The sequence below is a fragment of the Carassius auratus genome, chromosome 17 (assembly GCF_003368295.1).
Source record: "Carassius auratus strain Wakin chromosome 17, ASM336829v1, whole genome shotgun sequence".
Taxonomy (NCBI): Eukaryota; Metazoa; Chordata; class Actinopteri; order Cypriniformes; family Cyprinidae; genus Carassius; species Carassius auratus.
Window position 1 is genome coordinate 16,459,325 of NC_039259.1, and position 22,396 is coordinate 16,481,720.

Sequence of the window (22,396 nt, forward strand, 5' to 3'; positions counted from 1 at the left end):
CAACAATGGGCCAATCCGCTTTTTGAAAATTGAATTAGGGCGTGGCTTTGCCTCTGAAGTATGTTAGGTTTTACCAGCAGAGCGAGCAGCAGAAGAGGATTGTATTCCAGGTTGACAGGAGGATCCGTGCAGTCAATTGGAAGGTACTTTTGCTGTTCAGTCTGATTGAATAATGTTTTCAAACGTGCACGAGGTGTTTATGATAGTCAACATCATATAATAAACCACATTCCTTCAAATGCGTCGCAAATGTACGCTATAAAGCGTTTGTAATGCAACAAATTGCGAAATACAAGCATGCTTGTTATTAACGCATTGAATGTGTCTCAAAATATTGTGAGCAGCCTACCTAGGCAGCATATCTGGTCGTCGCAGGCGTATTTAAAGCGTCCAGTACGCTCCCCAAAGTGTTGTTGAACGTTTAAAATGCTGTATGAACGTTTCAAATGTGTCTGTGATGCCCTAAAATGATGTTAATGCAGTCAACCAACCAGTTTTTAAGACACTTGGCCCATTGACGGACAGATAGATGAATGAATGGATATAACGTTACATATGAATGAATGAATTGTATGTTTCTTAATGCATTTGGATAATTCATGATCTCTAGACCCCCAGTGTTTATAATGAAGACTTGCAGTGCAATAGTGTGTAATGTGAAGCAGGTGATCATCTACTGGTGGGTTTGAATGAATGCATTGGGCCAAGCGGAGTTATTTTAAGGCATCAATCTGCTTAGATCATTATCTAATATACTGATCTCCTATTTTGATTTTTATATGTTCAGTTTATGTGGTTTGTTGTATGTCTTTTGCTATCTAATGGTGTCAGCCATTGCTGCTTGTTCTCTTGTGGTTTCAGTCTTAAGTAGCTTACTTTTAAGTGTTTCAATCCAATTTGCAGTTCAGTAATACAATTGGGCCCGTCATTGTTTAGTAAACAGTTGGCTTGGGGTATTTGATGGACATATCCATTGTCGAAATGTGGGCGGCTTATGTATTTCATCTCCGAGAAATAGCATTTTAAATAATTAAAATGGTCCAAATCATGTGTTTTCTAAAAAAGCTTTCAAGACAAATAGTTAACTATATGCTGTTGTGCGTTGCCCGATTTTGTACAGTTAGAGCAGCCAGACAGTTTTTTAAATATGGACACAGCTGCCATAGGAGTCGTTATTTAATTTAACAGCATAGAAGTTTTATGTTAATGACACAAGTTTGTAGTATTTGATGAGTTTCATGTAAGCCACATGTTCAGTGTTTACAAGGAAGTACCTGATTTAGTGCCCTTTGGGTCACTGTAGCCATCCATATAATCCCTCACAGAGACCATTAACCTTTCTTGGCAGTAATTCTAGATTATTTGGACGTGAAACGTTCATATTTATACCATTTTGTTATGAATATTCTGTACCTAATCCACTGGACCTAAATATTTATAAGAGGTGTAGAGTCAGTACTTCGCAGACTATTGGCTCATTTATTGTACAGCCTTCTAGGTTGCATGAAGCTGATATGAAACCTGGTCATGTTGCATCTTGAATTTTGCTAAAAAATGTACTGTAATTAAATATAATAACATTTAATTTTTTTTTTCATTTGGTTGCTTTCAACTTGCTATTATTACAGCCATCCTCTCTCCCAGACCAGCAAGATGGGTAAAAAGAGCCGAGTGAAGACTCAGAAATCAGGGACCGGGGCCACAGCTGCGGTTTCTCCGAAAGAGATGATGAATTTAATCTCTGAACTGCTGCAGAGTGAGTATAAAGCATTCTTTATAGCTGCATTCTTGTTCTGATATACTGTTGGATGAATTACTCTCATGAGGAACAACACTGTGCATCACTGATACACAAAAGGCTTTTGTAATTATCCCATAATCCGATTATATGGTTGTTATAATATTTGTTATAAAGTATTTTGGCATAAAAAGTATGCAGCTGGATACTGATAATTTAGCCTCTTTTTGGTTTCTTTATGTTGAAGAAAATCTATTTAGTATTAAATAATCTGAAGCTTTTATCCGAATGGTGCCACCCGAGGTCAAGTGCTCAAGGGTATGGTGGTATTTCAAGGAATCATTTGGTTATGAGTCCAAATTTGTAGTGACTGTGTCGAACAGCTCTTCGTATTTGTGTGACTCATTTAAGGGAGGACATGCACTTGTTTATAATAAAGTCCATCCTTTATATAAGAGGATTTACAAAGTCTGTGAATGCCACAATTTTCACAAGAGCAGCTATTAGAAGATATAAAACAGCCAGCATTTGGTTACCCCGGGAAATGTACTTTAAAGGAATAGTTCACCCAAAAATAAAAATTTGCTGAAAAGTAGTTTTTTTTTTTGAGAAATGTAGCATTACATCGCTTGATCACCAATGGATCCTCTGCGGTGAATGGGTGCCGTCAGAATCCAAGTCCAAACAGCTGATAAAAACAATAATCTGCCAAAAGTGTGTGTTTGTAAGAAAAATATCCATTTCATTCATTCATTTAATTTAATTTAATTTCACAAGATGTCAATTGATGGATTGCAGTCATGTGGATTACTTGTAGGTTGCTTTTTTTTTAGCTGTCAGTTATTCTGATGGCACCCATTCACTACACAGGATCTGTTAGTGAGCACATGATCCGATTAATGCAAAATTTCTCTGAATCTGTTCTGATTCTGATGTAGAAATAAACTCATCTGCATCTTTGATGGCCTGAGTAACTTTTCAGCAAACTTTCATTTATTTTTGGTGAACCATTTCTTTAACATGGAGGAATAAGCTGTTTCCCACTTTCCCCTATAGTCAATCATTGTGTTTTGTTAATCTAAGGGTAAGCGATTGTTAAATATAAACTTACTGGACTGCTTTTTTTTTCTTTTCCACATTCAGAGTGTAGCAGCGCTGCTCCCTCTCCTGGGAAAGAGTGGGAGGAATATGTTCAGATCCGAGCTCTGGTGGAGAAGATCCGTAAGAAACAGAAAGGTACACGGTTGTTTCTTATTAATATGATTTAACAGTTTTAAAGCTTTTACTTAGCACGGTTTGCCTCGTGATGTGCCATTGGCCGTTTTTAAGGAGTAAAGTATTAAACTGTCCTAGTTTCTAGAATAAAGAGGTTGGAAAAAAGCAGATGGTGTGGAACACCCAGATTTGTCATTTACTTGTGGTTATGACTTTTTTTTTTCTGTGTAAAAGATACACTTTGAAGAATGTTTTTGAAGATATTTTCCCACACAATGCAAGTGAATAGAGAATGATCCTGTAAATCTTCAGACCTGTCAAAAAAGAACAATGAAAGTCATCAGTATGGCTCATGAACTTTTTTTTAAATGATTCTTTTCAAGCCAAATGATAGCTTGGCCATTTGTTTTTGGCCTGTTGATATGGCTATAAAAATGTTTCGGAACAACTTGAGGGTGAATAAATTGCTTTTTTTGGTTCTTTTAAGAGAAACATAAGAATATGAGAAGTTAGTACAGAAGATGGCATGTTACACATTTCTTTATCTGATAGGATGACTATAATATGCTCATACACAGTAAGTTATTGTACTGTGGCAGACACAGAAATATATTCGGTTACAGTGATGTGATGACTTGAGTAAGATCCGATCACATTATTTAATAAAATACTCTGTGGGGGTCTCAGAGATGTGCATTAGAACACATAAATATCCATTAGAATAAATGTCAGACAGCACATTATGCAGCAGGATAAACAAGAGTAATAGGTAGCATCGTCTAGGTCCACTTGTGTGGTTTTACAGTAACATAATACAGTAGAGTGCCGTTGAATAATGGAAATCATTACAGAGAAAACTTCTCACGCTGATGTTCAGTATACATACAATAGCTAAATGAGCTTATGTTGGGATTGTATTATTTCCTCAGGGGTGTCAGTATCATTCGAGGGCACTAGGGAGGACTTTTTCTCCGAGCTGATGGCCTGGGCTGCAGAATGCGGGGCTTCTTGTGACTGTTTTGAGATCTCCAACTTCGCAGATGAAGGATATGGCCTAAAGGCCGCCAGAGATATCAAGGTTGGTTTCTTTCTCTGATACTAGCCCTGGGATCGTTTGATGGTAAAATGGATAAAAGTCTGTTTTAGTTAGACTTTAAGATTATTTTAGTTATACGGTATGTCGGATACATCTTGGTTTATTGTTTTTATAAGTTCTGTTCCTGCAGCGCCTTTGTCTCTTAAATGGGATGTTCCCTAGCCAAAATAATCTGCAGTATGAACCAGGTCTCATGCTGCTACTCTTTCTGGCATTAAACACTCTTGTGTTATCAAGATTCAGTCCGTTGTGTGACATGCTGGCTTTTTCTGCCACCTGCACCTACAGCAACTCATCTTATATACTGGTTGTAGATACAAGAGTTGGTAATTATTTGTGTGGTCCTTCTTGATGGTCAGTGACCAAGTGGTAATTGCAGGTGTGTATATGTATTTTCACCATCGTCCTTGTTAATGCTTTAGAAGGGAATACATAGAGGTTATTGATCACTGCACATCTTTACGTCCAGACTTGATTGAGTCAATGTTCAGATGGTTTTGAATGGCTGCTACAGTTATCTTCATTGACGTTTTCAGTTGCTTTTGCTAACTGCTAGTTATAAAATGCATTTTTTAGATGCCATTTAAAAAATGAATATGTCCAGTAAGGACTAGCCCTGTAATTAAACAAACAAAATTTGTTTGTAACGTTTTCTGTCCATTTCAGGCAGAGGAGTTGTTCCTGTGGATTCCTCGAAAAATGCTGATGACTGTAGAATCTGCCAAGAACTCGGTCCTTGGTGAGTTTGCATAGTTGTAGCAACGTCAGTCTTTGACCTCAAACTCTGACAATGGCATGTCACATCTCTCCCCACAGAGGAAAAGGAGACAACATTTATATAAAATGTTACTTTATTGTTCTAGGACTGTTAAATACAACTTTTAGCTCTGTTGACAGCATCTGTGACATGCTGTTGATTACCACAGACAATTTATTAGACTTAAATTTTTTTCATGTTTTGTTTTCAGCTTTATTTAAATTACTAAAATATTTTTGATAGTTTTAGTTAATAACACTGGTTTCTTAACTGTCTGAACAATGGTATATTTTGAAAATGGTACCAACTGTACAATGGCTTACATGACCTGATACAAGCTCCTTTAATTCTGTGGTTCCTGGTTGCAGTCTTAGACTTTCAAACATAACAAAGCTTTCAGCTCAATTACACAGGTCCAAATCACAACCTAGTGTGATAGCAAAAGTGAAAAGCACCGGTAGTTGTGTCAAGAAAACGTTTAAGAAGACTTGATTCCTAAATTCATCTTTTATTCACAGGGCCGCTGTACAGTCAGGACCGGATCCTTCAGGCCATGGGCAATGTGACTCTGGCTCTACACTTGCTGTGTGAACGGGCCAATCCCAGCTCACCTTGGCTGCCCTACATCAAGACCCTGCCTGCTGATTATGACACACCCCTGTACTTTGAAGAGGAGGAAGTGTGCCACCTGCTGGCCACACAAGCCATACAGGACGTACTCAGTCAATACAAAAACACAGCGCGGCAGTATGCCTACTTCTACAAAGTCATCCATGTAAGTCACAGATTCTCTCTTAATTGTTGGCGTATATGTACCAAACCTTCTTCAGTTGACTCATAGAGTTGTGCTCATATGTATGGCAGTTTTGATGAGTGCGCCAGTTCGGTGACTGATAGCCCTATCTGTGTCTCATACATGGACTGCCAGCCGTTTGAGTGCAGGGCTCTTATAGCAATCAGCTCCACAACTTATTCAGACTCTCTAGCCACATGAATAGCTGTCCTTTACACTGCTGTCTGCTGAGGTGAGGAAATCCACTTTTAAAAGGATCCCTGCCATTGAAGGCACATTGGAGATGGGTAAAAGGAGCTTTATAATGCCCTCTTGCACCCAATTTCAGGGCCCCTGATAAGCTGCCATTGACATGGCTCAGAGATGGTGCCACAGTGGCAATCTTTGGCCAGCAGGGGGAGATGTTTACCCCTTAATGTAGTGTTCAGAGCAAAACATAAATGTGCCTGAATTAGCTTTTATGCATGTGCAAAATGTTTAGATTTTGGTGTTAGAAAAGACTGATGCCAAATGCTCTGTTTTAATAAGGAACAATAGGAATGTACTTTTAGAATAGAACATCTTCTTGTTAATTCAAAAGTAAAGACATCTGCTTGTTTCCACAATTCACACCAAACTGTAATCAGAAATTTTGATTTTTTTGTCTGCTTGTTTCCACAATTCACACCAAACTGAAATCAGAAATTTAGATTTTTTGTCTCTGATTTGATTTTGTTCTTAAATAAGTCCAGTGAAATATCTGCTCAATATTCAGTGGTAGCCTAACCTCTTAAGTTTTCAAACGCATGTTCTTTCCACTTTGGTTATAAAAGGTGCATTATATGACCAAAAAATGTCATTTCAGTGTTGTGATAAATCTTAAATATGCAGATTGAATGACACATTGAGATTGGGAGTTCATTTCAATGGGACCGCAATCTGTCCAATAAATTTTCTCCCATTTCTTGGACCTCCTCTTGGCTATTAAGGAAGCAATAATATGGTCTTCCAGTCCTCCACAATTTTCATTCAAAATCTCTGCCGGTACATTTGGTTTCTTTCATTAGATGACTGTCAATTAGGGAAAAGAAACTAATATTTCACATTACTGTCAAGATAAGGCATCAAATATTCATGCAAATCGTTAATGTATTTGTCATTTTGTCTGCAAATCTGCTGACATTTTCTTTATTAAATGTTTTCTAGTTTATAAAAGGGGGTTGGAGTGTAATTAGGAGCAGTATTATTGTTCCTCGCACTCTGTTAATAACTTTAATCCAGTGTATTTATAACGTTTTCTATACAGCGACTGAGACGAATAACAGGAAACACAATAAACCGGAATATATGCATCTGTTACTTTAAGCCGTTGGCATCAGTCATTAAAAGTTAATCAATTTGCATATGTAGTGAACGTTTTATTGTCCATTAGGTGGCAGAAGTGAGTTAAGCTTCTAAAGATGCTAGTCTAAATGAACCGCTACTTCCTATGAAATGAACTTGGTTAAAGTTTTTATTGCTAAAATAAAGCTGGAGGACCTTTATGACCTATTGGTGTAATGAATTACACACTGGTCGCACTTTTTAATGAACAAAGATTAATTCTGCGTGGATTTGAGTAGGAATACAGAGTAAAATGAACATGTAACTTTTTTTTGTTGTTGTTGCACATCTAAAGCTCTATTTTTTTTTTTCTAGAGAGGTTCAGTTGAGGGGGAGGGTTGTCTTGCTGGTCCTTTGGTGAGTGTCCTGTCCGCTCCTCTCCTCTCGGCTCTTCAGGTTGGGAGCCAGTGTCACTGTAATGACTACTGTCAATGTCAGCCTCTCTTCTGAGGCGGCCGCAGATGACCGGGCTGGAAAATTAGCTTGTCGCATTGGCTTTGAATTGAATTGACCTGATTGTACCTTCCACACATGACTGACAACCCCAACACCCCCCCCCCCAGCCCCTCCCCTTTCATGCTTTATCTGGTCCCTGCCTCCCCCCTCCTCCCGGCTTCTCCTCGGGAAGAACTGAGAAAGCAAGGCCCTTCACCTGCTGGAATTGAGGAGCTTTTTATATATATTTGCCTGCGTGAAGAGGGATATGCTGTTGTCAACGCCAGGTGCCCTCCGAGGAGTATCAGAGCGCCTCCCGCGTCCGTGGGGGACCAATGATAGCCAAGCGTTCCTCGCTGGGGCTGGATGTGTGCGTGTGTGTGGGGGAGGTGAACCTCATAAGGTGACCCCAGAATGCAGCGAATGCAAAGTAACCTTGGTGTGCTGCATCTGCCGCTGTTGATGAGAAATGAACAGGGTCCCAGTGGTATGCTCTCATCCCACCCCCTCTCTCTGCACCTGGGAAGATATCTGTCTGACCTTCCTGATGCAGCTCGGGAAATGAGGGAGAGTTTGCGATGTTGAACGACGACGTCCGTTTCATCATTTTTATGTACAAAGTCGAATGTTGAAACAGTCGGCGTAACGGAAGTAAGCCTAAAATCAGTCCCGTTTGAACCTCAGCATGCGCACGGATGACGAGCTCTCTAATGTCGGCCAGTGCGGCGGATGGGGTGCTTGGGGATCTCGTCTCCAGAAAGACCTCCTGGAGGCCACCGGCCAATTAGCCGCGTTTCCCGCCGTCCTCGTTAAGGAGAGCAGGCGCTCGTGGTGGGAGCTTTTGTTTTCTAATTGATTTACAGGGCCGTTCCCCCCTCGTCTCTCTCTGAGCCGCGGTGCCATTGTGGCACATGATGAATTACCTCTCTCTGGTGATGCTAATGCATCACAAGCTGAACCTGCAGCGGTGCAGCTGCCCTTTATCTCCAAAAACTACACCTCATCAAACGTGCCGTCTAAAACTCCCTCTGTTTCATCTCGAACTACCTCTGTATGTGCACACACCCTACATTTTTCCAGACTAGAGGTCTTATCCTAACCCACAGTGCTCTGAGAGATCTAGGCAGACCTCTTCATGGCCTTTCTGCAGCCAGGTTTGCCCTTCCCCCTGAGGTTTATCACTCTGTTCAACTAATTATTGCCTTAATTGAATCTATTAAGGTACCCGGGCACTCGAGTATTCAGCTCTCAGATGGCTGAAAATATCATTAATGACACTTTAACCCCTTTTCAGGTGGCCTATAATGGTTACCGATGCTCAAAGATGTTTTTTTTTCCCTGTCTTTGTGTAGCTGGCCTCAGCACATCTTCCTACAGGAAGTTTGGAGAACCATTTGAGGCTCTCTGGAGATTTGCCCTATTACTTCCGTCAAAACCTGTAATATTCCCCCCTCCCATTCTTACATGAACCACTTCCCTTCATCTGCAGCGTGAGGCTCAAACCAAGTCACTGAATTCTTACTCGTTGGCTTTACCCAATGCTTATCTTTTAATGGGTGTCCATCATCCTACATGAGCGCTGCTACCAAGTCAGCCTGTTGCCAGAATTGGGGTTAAAATGAAAGGAAGTGGACAGGCTTTGCTCTGTTATTATATCGTGCTTTATGAATTCACAGCTGACCTGTAGACCTTCATCCACCTGAGTGTGTTAGACCTTTGCTTGGTTGCTCACAGTGGAGGCAGCTGAAGTACAAGTTTCTGTGCTCTGCTGTAGGGCTACAACAATGTTAAAACTGGACTGTACTCTACCGAAATGCTGAGTGCCAGGTAAAGATATAATGTGGCCACATGGTATCACTGTTTTCACCTCATATGTGTGGGTTCTAGAGCAGAGAGAGGGAATACAGGGATCAATTAGCGTCAGGGAAGTTGATTAATGGGGAGAGAGACGTGGAAGGTAAAAGTTCACCACAACTACTGAGCGCTTGCATTTCATGCTTCTATTCCTCAGTTTGCAAACTTAATGGTGCAACTTGGTTGACAGAAGGAGTTTGCGCCCCCTTTCCAGTAAGGAAAAGTAAGTCTCTGAGACATCTGTGAAGGAGCACATTACCTGGAAACCTTCACATTGTTTGAAAGGATCATCCAAAAATAAAATAAAAAAAACTTTTTTTTGTTGTCATTCCAAATGACTTTTTTGCCATGGAACACAAAAGATGTTTTGCAGTGTTCATTCTCATTAATATTATATATATATATATATATATATATATATATATATGTATATATGTATATATATATATGTATGTATATGTATATGTATGTATGTATGTATGTGTGTGTGTGTGTGTGTATATATATATATATATTATATTAGATTAGATTAGATTCAACTTTATTGTCACTGCACATGTAGGTACAAGGCAACGAAATGCAGTTAGCATCTAACCAGAAGTGCAATAAGCAGTAAGTACAGAATAAAGGTCTATAATATGTACAATAACTATACAGGTAAGTATTATGGACATAATTTACAGATATTAAATACTATAAGCACGATATACAGATAGGTGTACTATGAACATACTATACAGATGGGCTATGTAAAAGTGTATGTACACTATAGGCAGAACTATGAACATAATTTACAGTATTGCAATGGACCGTAAAGTGCATAGAAAATATTACAATGTGCAAATGGATTATACAGTGTATATACATATACATATATATATATATATAATGTATATGTATGTGTGTATATGCATGTGTTAATATTTTAATAATTTAACAAAATGTTCACATTTACGGTTCTTTGTTTGGTTAATAAAATATTTCATTTTGTTTCATAAAAAAAAAAAACTATTATTATTTTTTTATAATTTAATTAACAGCTTGGTCAGGCCATGGTCAGCTGTTTGCAATTTGAGAATTTGATTTTCAAACATATGTTTGACGTTGATTTAACATTTACTGTAACGGTTTAGCAATGTTGAACAGTATCTTTAAAAAACAGCATCTTACAGTTGAAAATGTTGTTGTTTTTATTTTTTTATATTATTATTAAGGAAGTTATTTTGTATTCAGATCTGTAAGTGATTTGTCATTTGAAGTCTGCCAAGTTCACTTTTTCTTTTATGTTGTTTTGGTTCCAGTGTCTGTTGGGCAATTTTATCACTCGTTCTGTGTGATGGACTGATCACCTGAGTCGTGATTAGGATATTCGAGCACAAGCTTTTTGATGTATTGTGTTATATACATATCAGCGCCATTACGGTTTGCACGGTTCCTCATTGTGCAGTACAGTGCTTCATTTCACAGGACAAACGCCACACACACAGCCGTGAGAGCACCTGTGGGGGAAGAGAATATCCTTCACTCTCAGCTTCATACCTACGTCTATTTTTATGGCTCATTTTGCATGTTCAGGAAGGTGCTACGGGCTGGCTGAATTAGACCCTGGCATTCTTTGCTCCCTACTTTTTTCTTCTTCTACGGGATTGTAGGTTTTTTTTTTTTTTTTTGTTCTCCATGACACCCGCTGCAAATGAGCCCTTGGAGGGAGCGAGTCTGTGGCTTTAAATGTAGATTTCTGTGGCACCAGTGGCTCTCTGTCACACAAATTGATGAAGCAGATTTATGACGGCTGCTGGGCACAACAAATTAAGTTGACAGTGATGTATGGGGGGCTAATGCCACCATGATCCTTGCATAGCACCACTGGACGCTCTCTGCCTGGCTACACTCTTGTTAGGATCTGTTAGGGAGCCACATAATGAAATTCCACTGACTGATTTGTGTTTTTTTTTTTCTTGCTCTCTCTTTCTTTCCTTCTTTCTCCGTCTACCTCCATATCTCCTTCTGTCCTGTCCTTTACTCTCTCTTTTCTCCTTTTACTTCCCTCCACTCTCTGTGTTCTTCATCTTCAATTCCCAGACTCATCCGAACGCCAGCAAACTGCCCTTGAAAGATGCTTTTACCTTTGACGACTACAGGTTGGTTGAAATGTCCTACCATGTTAAAAAAAGTGGAACTTCTCTTCCCTGCTGAGGTTCAAAAAAAGAAAAGAGAAGGAAGATGAGCCGTAGGGTGGTTGTAGGGCTACGCAGTGGCCTTTAGAAATGAGGCGTTTGTTCTCATTGTTCTTTCATTAGCACCAAATTATCTGTGAAGGAATAATTTATCATTGGTCCCCTTTCATCTTCAGATTGTTGAATATGATGCAAGTCTGTGCTCCCGTTGGGTAATGTGTGAAGAGAATGGAATAGCGTCTTGTCACAGCTAATGTTGTCTTCAGTGGACTTCACGAAGTTTCGTTTAATAAATTATGTCCAGATTATTTAGACTGGATAAGACCCTTTTTTTCAGAACCAATCTGATCTAAGGTCATTCTATTGCCTTACATGCAGACTATTAAAGCAGCTATTTTCTGTACTTCCAAAAAACAAAAATAATAATTTCTCCGAAGTTCACTTGTAATGTAATAAGATAGTTTTAGGACCATTTTCCACCCTTGCTTTGGCTTTAATAATTAAACAGGCCATTTTTACTCCTTACATTTAATAATTGTAATATGCAAATAAATGAAATGTATCATTTGCTGAACATTTTAGTTAATACAGTAGATGTTTAGGGTGTTGATGTAAGTGCCATGAGGATCTGGATGATGTGTTTTTGCAGATAAGTGTCTATATATGTTCTGGGTGGACTGGGAAGGGAATTTTGTTTTGGGTGTACATTTGTTCTTTTGAGATCTTCATGAGTCTAGAGAAATCCTGTTTTCCATTTATATTTCCCTTTAACATCTTCAGAAATTTTTGTAGATCAAATGCAAAGACAATACTTTGAAATGATCCATTATTTTTTGAATAAGTAATGAAGCAATGGTATTTGTATATCAGGTGGGCAGTGTCCTCTGTGATGACCCGTCAGAACCAGATTCCCACAGCAGATGGAAGTCGGGTCACACTGGCCCTCATCCCTCTCTGGGACATGTGTAACCATACCAATGGCCTGGTGAGTTTGCAGCGCTGCTTCAAAATGAACACCAAGCTCCCCATCAAAAATAATTGATGAAAAGCAGAAAGCTTTTGCAACCAATTCAGTTGAACCATTCTTCCATAAATTCCTGCATGACACGGATGTTTACAGTGCTTTCACTTGTACTGCAGTCTTGGAAGTACAGAAAAAAAGAAAGAAAAAAAAAATTACTTTTAAGGAATGCAAGAGCATCTAATGTGATTTTTTTTTTTCTTTTTTTCGGTAGATTATGCCATCATCCCAAGGGATCTTTTGTATTTATTTGGATAATTTGTCTTTGATTGCGCTTTATAGCTCTTGCCACAGAGCAATATATCGCCTCTGTTCATATGATTCTGTAATGCACTTATATCCTAAAACCAAGTTTTATTTCCAATTATCATGTGCATTGAAATTCACGGCCATTAAAATGTGTAATGAAATGGGTTTTCTGGTAATCCCATGGTTAAGGTTTAATAAAAACACATTGTATGTGTTGCAGCGTTTTTTTTTTTTCGGACAATTTACTCAAAGCTTATTTGATTTAGTTGATTTCTGAAGATTTTAAGAGATTTAATAGTGAAGGATTGTATTTGTTAGAGTGTGTTATTTTAATAGGTTGACACTATAACTTTTAATAAGTGGCGTTTATTTGTTGGATTTGCCCTGTTGTTTTGATTTATCTTTTTCTTACCCACAGAAATATTTCATAAACTAAACTTGCAGTTGTAATCCCTAAATGTTTATAATTGCCATTTTAATGTGCGCAATTATATTTTTCATTTTATGTTAAAGTAACAAAAAAGTTTGGGCTGACCGGGCTGAAGTTTGGGTGTCCAAAATGTTTCAATCACTCACAAAACCTGTTCTGTTCTAGATTACTACTGGCTACAATCTAGAGGATGACCGATGCGAATGTGTGGCTCTCAAAGACTACAAAGAGGGTGAACAGGTGAGACTTACAGCACTAGCACAGCAGCTCAACCGTCTTAAGATCACAATTAGGGTAGCAGAATATAATATCCAACATAATCTGCATGTGGATTTCGTGCTGTGCTCTGTTCACCAAATGCACTTGTACATTTTCAGTTTCTATTCACACACTTTCACCTCAGTGCTATTGCTGTATGCTAGTGCTTCTGTGATGCGTTTATTAGCCAGTGGCCATTGTGGAGGCCCGGGGGTAATATCAGAGCGGAGGCATTCAGATCCAGCCATGGGGAGAGCGGATACGCGGGGCACACAGTTGACAGGCCAGGTATACACACCCAGCCCCCCACCTCCAGAATGTGAATTATTTGATAAGATTCGCAGAGACAGCCAGTTGAAGAAGAAAGAGAGTGCGGGGGCCGGTGTGTGGGACTCGGACAAGCGTTGGGGGGAGTAGGAGGGACCGTTTCTGGAGCGTTGCTCCGTTCAGAGCCGTTTGATCCCTGATTCCTGCTGCTGATTTTGCACTCAATGTGGAGAGGCTGAGATCAGAATTGAACTGTGCTTTTCTCACCCCCCTCTCTTTCTCTCCAGCACTATGTTTTATCTCTCTCTTTCACACACTCTTTGCACGGCACTATCTGTAAATGTTACGGATGTACTGTTTAGCGGAAGACGTGAGCAGTAGTATGGAAAGGAAGTTTTCAGGGCTAAATTGGCACTGGATAATATCACATCCGTTCCCATAGACCTGGGCATCCATGAGTCCATGGGCAGTGCATTACTGTAGTAATGTGTCGTAGTTATGCCAAAAGGTTTTCTGGTTTCTCTACCCTCAGATCTACATATTCTATGGTACAAGATCAAATGCAGAGTTCGTGATCCACAATGGTTTCTTCTTTGAGGACAACGCACATGACCGCGTGAAGATTAAGCTGGGTGTGAGCAAGAGCGAGCGTTTGTATGCCATGAAGGCCGAGGTTCTGGCTCGTGCTGGGATTCCTGCGTGAGTATCCTGCACAGGAATAACAAACCACATGATGCACGTCGAGCCAGATGTTTGATTTCTTTTGTAGCTTTTCTTTTTTCTTCTTATTTATTTCTATTTGCTTTAGATAAGGCATGAAAATGTGTCTATGATTATAACCAAGTGAACAGGAAGTTTGAATAGCCACTTAATAATAACTTTACTTGAAGAACCGCTATATGATTTAAAAAAAAAGAAATAATAGAAGAAAGAAATATAAGAAGAAATAATAATATATATTTTTATTATTATTTTATTTTTAGTATTATTATTGATCGATAGATGATATCAATTTAGTTTTTATTTATTTTTGTAATGTATATTGTATTAGAGGGTGACAGTAATTCTGGAGGGGAGTTCACATGTAATTAGTTTTTTCTTTTTCTTTTTCTCTGTAGCTGTTATCTTTAATGTGTAAGGTTTTCTCAAGTTAACAGCCCTTTCAATCCCCCCCCAGTAGAGTCATACTGCTGCAGGAATCATCATCCAGGTGTAACAGAATTACAGTGCTGTAAAACCTCTTCTATTGTGGCATAATACTCTCAGTGAATTTCTGTCACACAGATCAATATCCTTTAAGTCTCCAAAACAAAATCCACATAGGCCAATATGAAATTACCTTTTGATTCAGGTCATAGCCGGGATGCTCCTTTTCATCCCACTCTAAGTCAGACAGGAAGAGGCCATAGATATGCTCCGGTAATTAAACGGTAAATTATAAATGATTGAGCGTGTTTTTAAAAATGCATCAAGTTCAGTGGCCTCTCATCGCTTCAGATCAATCAGTTGTCATGCGCGGGGAGCAGCGCCGTGGTCTTGTGCAGGCAGGAGGCTTCCATTAGCACCTGCCCGTTCCGCTGGAGTTAATTGGGGTTTAATTTGAGAGAAATGGGAGGGGGGGTCTGTTGAAGTAACACCCTGTTCTGAACCCTCTCCGGTTCTTCTGCACCTTAGGTCCAGTGTCTTTGCCCTGCACTGCAGCGAGCCGCCCATATCAGCTCAGCTCCTGGCCTTCCTGCGTGTCTTCTGCATGACTGAAGGTAAGAATCGCTGTTTGTCCCGATACCTTGACGTCTGGCACTAAGGTACACCTGTGGGCCATAAAACAGGAAATGAGACGCCATATTTCATATCACATTCTTACATTAAACTAGTCAGGACAACAAAGCCTAAACAAGTGTCCCTCGGGTGTCTAATTGGTCAAGACAGTGCGGCAGATGTGTGGAAGGACTGATCCAGAGTGAGTGAAATATTAATAAGCATCTATGTAGGAGAAGTTTTTGTCATAAATCCCATAAAGCAAGGCCATGTCCTCTGGCAAGACCTCTTAAGTCTGAGCTGATACATTATTCAGAATTTTTATGTAAATTTTTAAACGAAGCGAAGCCCCTGTGCTGGGGGCTTCTATTTTACTAGTGTGACAGGATTCAGCGGTGTGCACGAGCAAAGCACTCGTTCGGCAAGCCCTTTCATCTCGTTAGCAGCCGTGTAATCATACCTTACATAATCGCCGCAGATCAGACCTGCTGGCTCACTAGCATGGCAGATTACTCCCTTAAGCAGAGAGGTGTGCGTTTCTGATTGCAGAGGAACTCAGGGACTACCTGGTGGGCGATCACGCCATCAACAAGATCTTCACCCTGGGCAACGCTGAATTCCCTGTCAGCTGGGAGAACGAAATCAAGTTGTGGACCTTCCTGGAAACACGGGCTGCGCTGCTTCTCAAAACCTACAAGACCACCTCAGAGGTGCTGGAATGATGGCAAACAATCTTTGAACTTTCACACAGATTTTTTAAACCCTCTTTTGAAAAAGTTTAGTTTGCAAAGGGAACAAAGGTAGCAACGTTCTTTTATTTGCTGCTCAAGTAAAATGTTATCAATTTTAAAAACCGCTGTGCTGCTTAATATCTTTTGGGGTTTTCAGGATATTTAGACAATTAAAGTTCAAAAGAACTTTTTTTTACATACATGCATTTACCTATCTAAATGAGGACATTGCATAGACTTTTTTTACATATAAAAACATTAAACATTTTGCAACTTTACCATAACCCTAAGTACCACTTTTTTTTCTGTGAATACAAAATATGCCATATAGTTCTGTACACACAGTCAAACCAGAAATTATTCCGACACCAGATATATATTTATTTTTATTCTTTTTGTTTTTACTAGTGGGTGCAGGACACTTTAGTTTATTTATGTAAGTGAGGATAGAATAGGTTTGTCTTCAGAACACAATTTAAGATATTTTATTTTGAGACTGTCCCATAGACTGCCAGGTAAATAACAGTGTCAAGGTCCATAAAACCTGGGACTCAAGCCTCCAGATTTTTCAGGTTCCAGGTTTTCATCCAAAATATCATAAAGTGTGTTTCAAAGATGAATAAGCTTTTATGTGTTTGGAACGACATGGGGGTAAGTGATTAATAACACTATTTTCATTTTAGGGTGGAGTATCCCTTTCCTTTAAGTGTTTTTCTTTCATTGGTAATGCAACCTTTTTAGACCACAGACTGAACATAATGTAGCATTGCTTGGTAATTGGTTGACCTAAATTGTATTATATAAGTGTGTACTTAAATTTAACAACTGACAGCTATTCAACCTAATTCATTACATACCTTTCTATAAAAGTTAGACATCTGACATTAGAAAGATAAATTTGTTCTGACACAGTTTAACTCTGACGTTCCCGTTGTATTTCATTATCGTTTGCTAAACTATAGCTAATAAAGTGTGATAATGTGAAAATTTTTATAATTAAGGTGTCTGAATAAATTTTTGGTTTGACACACATTTAAAAATTTGTGCCATCAAACGATTACCCGCGATTAATCGCATCCAAAATAAAAGTTTTTGTTTACATAATGAGTGTATACTGTTTATTATTATGTATATATAAATACACACTCATACAGTATATATTTTGAAAATATTTACATTTATTATATTCATAGTAGCCTATATATATATAATTTAAGATTCAAACATACTTTTTTTTCTTAAATGTATACATGCATGTGTTTGTTTTCATAGGTAATAAAAATACACAGTACACACATATATTATGTGAACAAAAACGTTAATTGTGGATGCGATTAATCTTGATTAATCATTTGACAGCACTAAATATGTGTATGAATAGCATATTCTATATTCATGCATATTATATTTGTGCATGCACACTTTGCATATTAGTTTTTTGGTTCAAATGAAAACATGGAGCCAAAATGTGGAATTTAAATTGAAACATTCTGTTTCTTAAAACAGTAACTGCAGATAGTTTTGTCACAAACTGGATTTGTTATCAAGCCATTTTGTTTCCGATTGGTTAAGAATGATGATCATGTTAACCAATCGTTATTAGTTTAAGATTTCTGTTGTTGTGATGTTCAGGAGGACCGCTCCATGCTGGAGAAGCCTGACCTGTCCCTGCACTCCCGCACTGCTATAAAGCTACGGCTGGCAGAGAAAGAGATTCTCGAGCGTGCAGTGTCCTGCGGTCGAGCCAAGCGCTTGCACTTCCAGAAGCAGATGAATGAAGGAGCCCCGCTGCCTCTGTACGAAGAAAGCGACATCGCCCTTTTGGAGAATGCAGATGCTAAACTCCCCATAATCCTGCGCAAACTGGAAGAAGACGACGAGCGTGTTCAGGAGGAGATGAACCTGGCTCAAATCAAGCCGGACGCTTCCTGCCTGGACTCCGCCAAGACGCCCGTCTTTAATGGCCAGTGTAAAGATCTCAATGGTACTCAAGAGGATCCTCCAGGAGGTGATACGGTGGGGAAAGAGAGTAAGGTTGAGAAGCAAGACCCGAGTACCATACGAACTGAAGGTGAATCAAAAGATGGTGACAAATAGTCATAACCAGCGTACAGTGGCAATCTTAGTTCCTGCTATTTATTTATTTTCTTTTAAGAGACTCACAAATAGGAGCAAAAGCTTTCTAAACTAAAGCAGTGGATTTCGGTTTAATCATTTTTTGTTGTTGTTTATTAAATGCAGCTTAAGTATGAGCTAGCTCCAGCTAGAAGAAGCCTGTTGTTTGTTTTTATTTTATTTTGTTGGATTTTTTAATCAGTGCCACATTTGGTTTCTTTTGTAGTAGCTTCGCTCTTTCTGCCAGATAAAGGTAGTAACAAAGTGAGGAAGTAATTAATCATATCGACTCCCATCTAGATGAAGGCTTTCTTGGACTTCACTAAATGAAAGAAAAAAATATATGACTTTAACATGGTAACGTTGCCAAGGATGTTTCTGTTTAGTCATCTAAAATGCTGACTGGGGATTTAACTTCTCTTTAACCAGCCGTTGCTGTAGATCATGCCAGTAATGTGCTTTACGTTTAGTGCTGCCTGACAATCATTACTCTTAAGTTCTGACATCGATCTGTAAAGAGATCATCACTGCCTCGATGCTCGCTAGTTACTTTACTCGCATAAAAACTAAGGTTCCTGAAAGACGTCAGTCCCAAAAAAGTATCGATTTTCATGCACTTCAGAGAACAGTAAGTGAGCGTATTCTCAAAGTGAGCGTTAGTTTTGGTTTTTGGTGACCATGCTCTGAATGTAATTCAAGGTTTGTGTGTTAAAGCTATACTCTCTATTTTGTTTTTTGTTTTTGTTAATCCTTCTATGCTTATGAAACACTTTGCAGTTAATGGACACTGAGACTATGATCTCGGAGGACTAACTTCTCTCATACAGTATGTGATCTTTGGGAAATCTATTTTTGTTGTCCTTATTTTTATGCAAGTATTCATTGCACCACCAAAATGATCTCTCGCATTCGTCATGCAACTGTTTTGGTCATCTTTAAGCCTTAACAAATGTTATTTAGTTGGATTGAAGATACAGAAACACTGATCCAGGATGAAGATGTGCATCACCCACAAGGTCAGCTTTTAAATAACAAAACATTGGGGACTATTAATTAAATAAATATTTCACAATGAGAAATCTTCCATTATTCACTCACCCTAATGTTGCTACAGATGTCTCTATTGTTATTAATTTATTAAGCACTGTATTCTAAGTATTTTAAAATCTATATGATACAGTTTTTGTCATTTACCCAAAGCTAATCAATTATTTACTGATAATCTTGCGTCTCTTCCTCATACAAAGCTGTAATATGGCTTCGGAACACTTTGAATATAGATTTTTTTGTTTTTAAAAAAAGCTTTTCAGCACAGCTTTTAGTCAATACGAACTGTCGATGCATAATAATTATTCATAAAATATTTTATAAAGAAATATCCTCATATTATACCCTGTATATTATGTTAAGTAAATAATTAACATTTTTTGGGGTGAAATAATTATTAAATTCTAGAGCTGTGTTCCTCTACCCAGTCACTTAATCCATAAGTAATGACTTATGTTAGGTAATGAGAAATTAATCAAAATATCAGAATACGTCCCCATTGTTTTGTTATCCTTTTGAAGTTGTGTACATGGCAATGGAATACAGAAATGGAAATTACATTTTGGTTCAAGTGTTCTGCCCAACTAAACAGCACTGTTCAATATACTGTTTAGAATGGTTTATGATGTTGAAAGATGATGAGTGTATGGAAGCCTGTCACTTGTTCTTGCTGCTTCTGTATATAGATTTATAGCTTTGGAAAGCTAACAGCTTTAATACAGTTATTCTCAAATCTTTAATGTGATCTAGCCATACAGAAAATACACAGTGGATTGCACTGACTCCCAGTATTTCAGTACAACTGTATAGGTAAGAGCCATTAGAGTCTGCCTACAATGACAAGTCCAAGATTAAAGTTCTGTGCATTTTTCACCTGAATCAAATAAGGTGGAGTGCTTTTCTTCAAATCTTTGACCTGTCTATCTGTCTTTAAAAGGGCCTTTTTAAAAAAAATCCCCATTAGGAGACATAAGGGCACTCTTCCATTGTCCTTTCATTCTTCGTTTCATTTGCAGGGAGAAAAAAAAAAAGGTTTTATTTAATGTATTTTTTCATTCTTTGCCCCTCAAGCCCCATTACAAATTTATAAAAGAAACATTATCTTGAATCATTTAATTCGGGGCAATTAAATTTTGAAATTCCACATTCATTATTCATGGGCTTCAAGATAAAACCCCTTTAATCCTTGAATAGATTATTATAATGGGCTATAGTGTGGGCAGTGGTAAACTCGGGCAGCCCTGCACATGTCCGGTATTGTTAGTATTCCTCATGTCAGGGCTGAGAGCAGGAGTGCATGGAGCTCCCTTTGGCCTGGGACCATGCCACCAAAGTAATTCTGCCTATGAATAATACACAGCGCTTCTATTAATATAGAATGCCGTCAGACCCCGGGCGGAGGACCCATTGTCATGCAAGTATTTACCAATACATGTGCTGTACTTGAGAGAGGGGGGCTATCTTCGAAGGTTGCGGGGTCACATTTCCATGCACGTTAAGTGGTTGAGTTCCCAACCACTGTGCTCTTAGAAATAAATGTTCCATAAAGGGATTTTCAGCTCGCTGTCATACAAGTTGTATGGGTCTTTGGAAAACCATCTACAATGTGATCCAGAATCTGAGACTGTTAGTGGAAGTTGGTTTTGCATTTTAACAAAATTTGCATTGTTGAAATAAACTTACGAATGTATTTGGTTTGTCTCTCTTTTTGCTTTATAGGGACAATAACACTCTAGCTGCATTAACTCCACAAGTTTGTGTAAAATCAGATGATAATGTTCTCCATTATTTAAAAATGATCCAAAGAGCATATTGTGCTTCAATGCAAGATAGAAGAACTAATCGTCTGTACAAAGTGTCACAATTTAACTTTCTTTTAAACTATATTTCTAGGTATAAATGCTAAAAAGCAGTCTCAGATTTTTGGACCCCGCTGGCGATTCATAAGCGTGAGTGCTTCAGTTATTCAATGAGATGTAGAATAACTAAAATATAACTATAATATTCCAAAAAAATAAAACTTTATATCTCTTTAAAGCTGTCTTTTGAAAGCTTTCTGCTTGTATTCAGATCCGTCTTTTAAGCTGTTGAGGTCTTCTAATGCTGACCCAGTGTCTGCGGCCTTGTTACTCTGTCAGCTAGCGTGTTGAGAAGAGCAGCCCTGCATTTAGTTCACACATTGTCTGTCTTGAATCGAGGATTTTTGGTATCTTGTACTTTTCTACCCATGGGAAGACCCTCTTTGTATTTTAACCGCTAAGCAACCCTTGCAAACAGTTTGGTGTATGAGACATTATGTGGTCGGAAACGGTCTCCAGTTGAGGCAAAGGCCACGCAGGTGAGAGAAAGCAATTTTGTTCTTGTATGAGAATACTTCAGCATGCATGACTTCCGGTCTGTGGTTTCTCAACTTGGGTTTAGTTAAAATGACACATGGCTGGAAAGTGTTAACGGTCATATTTATAAAGTGCCCTTGAACAATCACAGAGAAACTGTCTAGTGTTCTCCCACCCTTTAAAGTGATCAGTGTTATGTTTTCTTCTGAAGTGAAGTGTAACTTAATGTAGTAGTAGCTGTGGCTTCCTCTGACCATGCATGCTACCCTTTGTATGTCAAACAAGTGTGTGTATTTTATATATATATGAGAGTTTTAGGGCGGCAGTGTTTATGCTGTCTTAGTAATTTTCATAGATGCAGCTCAATTTAAATGGCTAATGTCTGTTGTCCCCCAGAAAGACATCTACCTACTTTGAAGTACGAGCTTCATTTTTCAAGTGTCCGCACTCTATATTACAGGCCCCTTCAGAGATAAGGGTGACAGCTTTAAAGTCAACCTAACTCTTTTCACAAAAGCAGTTGGGAAAGGACTTGATTTTATCTAATGGGATTCTTTTTTTTTTTTTTTTTTTTTTATATACATTGAATAATGAGAGGACTGGGTAATTTTAGCAGAAAAGGTGCTAAAACACGTTTTTACATTGTGATAAATTATTTATTTTAAATTAAATTTTAAGCTTACTAATAAATTCACAGTTAGAATATAATGTATATTAAAGTCACCATGAAATAAATTAATCAACATTTTACGCAATT

General features: G+C 38.4%; 1 protein-coding gene across 1 annotated transcript; it reads left to right on the plus strand.

Moving 5' to 3' along the window:
- Positions 1–20,993, plus strand: setd3 (SET domain containing 3, actin histidine methyltransferase). Its single transcript, XM_026286095.1, has 13 exons — positions 1–143; positions 1,629–1,756; positions 2,882–2,974; positions 3,883–4,031; positions 4,716–4,788; positions 5,325–5,581; positions 11,333–11,391; positions 12,298–12,412; positions 13,293–13,367; positions 14,185–14,351; positions 15,327–15,412; positions 15,960–16,120; positions 17,774–20,993. The coding sequence occupies exons 1-13, from the start codon at positions 61–63 to the stop codon at positions 18,236–18,238; spliced, it is 1,911 nt and encodes a 636-aa protein (XP_026141880.1). The 5' UTR covers positions 1–60; the 3' UTR covers positions 18,239–20,993.
- The last annotated feature ends 1,403 nt before the right edge of the window (positions 20,994–22,396 follow it).